The sequence below is a fragment of the Coregonus lavaretus genome, assembly GCF_964263955.1.
Source record: "Coregonus lavaretus genome assembly, chromosome: 3".
Classification (NCBI taxonomy): domain Eukaryota; kingdom Metazoa; phylum Chordata; class Actinopteri; order Salmoniformes; family Salmonidae; genus Coregonus; species Coregonus lavaretus.
Genome location: NC_139990.1, coordinates 27,426,355 through 27,428,862, shown reverse-complemented (window position 1 = coordinate 27,428,862; position 2,508 = coordinate 27,426,355). Strand labels below are relative to the sequence as shown.

At 46.7% G+C, this 2,508-nt stretch overlaps 1 protein-coding gene across 1 annotated transcript; it reads right to left on the bottom strand.

Moving 5' to 3' along the window:
- Window positions 1-757: 757 nt before the first annotated feature.
- Window positions 758-1,807, bottom strand: LOC311106999 (formyl peptide receptor 2-like; the record flags this gene model as incomplete). Its single annotated transcript, XM_084149447.1, has 1 exon — window positions 758-1,807. The coding sequence occupies one exon, from the start codon at window positions 1,805-1,807 to the stop codon at window positions 758-760; it is 1,050 nt and encodes a 349-aa protein (XP_084005573.1).
- Between the last annotated feature and the right edge of the window lie 701 nt (window positions 1,808-2,508).

Here is a 2,508-nt window from a genome sequence, read left to right as displayed (position 1 = left end):
TTGTGGAAACATGACCATCCGGTTTCAACTGAACTGGCAACCACAGAGCTTAAGCTAAGCCACTGTGTTCATCTCTGACACAGTTTGTCTGAAGGAGAGAGCAGTCATATGACTGAGACACGATAGAGACAGTCTGACTAGGAGGAGCAATGTGGTGACTAAAAGAGAAACAAGCGACCACCACACTTCCTCAAGTCCAGTTGTCCAGATCACATCCTCTTTTTCTGACTCCCCTCTCCCTTTCTTTCTATTTTCTCTCAAATTTTCTATTTCCACCCTTTGAATCATCAATGAGAATGAATGAGGTGTCAGCAATATGGAAAATTCACCATTGGCACATAAGGATGCTGCCCTGTAGTAGACAATGATTCTAAATGGAAAAGCTGAAACCAAAAATTTTAATAAATATCCTTGTTTTTCCACTGTAAAACATAGCATGATTGAAGTCATCTATGACTTTCCCCAAAAGATATATCACTTCCCCCTGATATGTTCTTTTCTCTTTTCTAGGCACTGTTCCACGTTCTTTCTCAGATTTTCATCATATAACACTTAGAAAGTGTGATAATTATTTATTGAGTCATTTACATAAATTCACAGTTACCCTATGTCTATATGTATCCCAACTGTTAAAAAATATGAAAAATGTTTGTCTACACAAGCTATTCAGCTATTCAGTGTTAACTAGCCTGTGAACTAATAAGGACTGAAACACCTCCTCATACCAAATGTCACTTCCCTCAGACATTGGCCACATTCACTCGAGACTGACCATTGCAGGTCGTGACGCAGAGCCAGAACTATCATCCACTGTGCGCTCGTTGGACTGCGTGGAGCGACCATCCCTGTCATCAGCTAGTGCTCTCCGGTACACCCCCACTAAGCTCTGCCTGAACCTCAACCCTCTCATGTCCAACCCCATACAGAAGTAAAGCAGCGGGTTCACGCAACTGTTGAAGTAGGCAAAGCCTGTGGCCACTGTCAGCCCAACCTTCACCACCTTACTCTTGCTGTTCACCATCTTGGCCAGTAGGAGGCAGTGGTAGGGCGCCCAGCACAGGAAGAAGGCACAGACCAGCGATGCCAGGATATGTATGGGACGTGACTTGCCCAACAGGCGGGTGCGTCGGATGCCTAGCCCTGCCAGGATGTAGCAGCAGAGGATGATGAGGAAAGGAAGCAGGAAACCGCATAGGAAGCGGATGAAGTAGAGCCCTAGCCTAGCGCTGTTATCGTCCTTCATTGGCTCATTTTCCTCCAGCGAGCACCTGCTCAGGTTGTTCTTGCCCAGGTGAACCTGGCGGTAGGCGAAGTAGGGTGCGCTCAAAATGGTTGCCGCCACCCACACGCCGGCGCTCACCAGGCGGGCGGCGCAGATCGTCCTATGCCGTTTGGTAAAGACGGGGTGCAAGACGCACAGCGTCCGGTCCATGCTGATGACGGCGAGCAGGAACACACTACAGAACATGTTGGCATACTTGAAGAAGCCATTGGACTTGCACAAGAAGATGCCAAACGGCCAGTAGTCGAAGAAGAGCTTCTTAGTCAGCGAGAGCACACGGCTCAGGCAGAAGATGAGGTCGGCAATGGCCAGGTTGACCAGCCACACACTGGTGACGGTGGGCTTGAGCTTGAAGCCTGCCACCCAGATGACTACAGAGTTGCCCGTGGTGCCCAATACAATGACCAGCATGTAAAGGACAATGATTAAGTTGTCCATGATGGCATCGATGTCCACCACCGTGGCTTTGTCATCTCGGGCGGCTGAGGTGACGAGGACGAATGGAAGGGTGGTGTTTGGTGTCATTCTGTAAAAAAAGGGCGACAAGGGTGTGAATATACAGAATGACTTCCTTCTACAGTATTAAAGGCCTTCATCTAGGATGAGTCATATAGTGTAACACTGTTTCCTCTAATGGTTTTACACTTTGTCACAGCCAGCAGCCAGTCAGTTATTATTATCAGGAAGAGGACTCATAGTCACAAATGGACAGAACTCTTTAAATTCTTGACTTTAGTAAGTATTCTGAATCTTCAAATGAGATGTTGTGTACCAGGCATGATGTGATCTATTCATGACAGTCCATTTCTATGTCTGTGTCTGAGTCATTTTGTGTCTGTGTCTGGGAATGTGTGTGTGTGTATGTGTGTGTATTTGTGTGAGTATGTGGCGGGGGTCTGGGACTGTGAACTACCCACAGTTTAAAAATATTTTTTATTTTTCCAAAGTGCACACCACAGGAGGCTGCTGAGGGGAGGACGGCTCATAATAATGGCTGGAACGGAGTACATTTCATGTTATCAAACACCTGTTTCATGTCTTTGACACCATTCCACTCATTCCGCTCCAACCATTACCATGAGCCCATTCTCCCCAATGAAGGTGCCACCAACCTCCTGTAGTGCACACCCACATACTATACAATTAATTGGATATTGACATACTGTCTGCGTTCCACCTAAAACAAGTCAGTCCAACAAGAAACGTATAAGAACATGACTGCCATC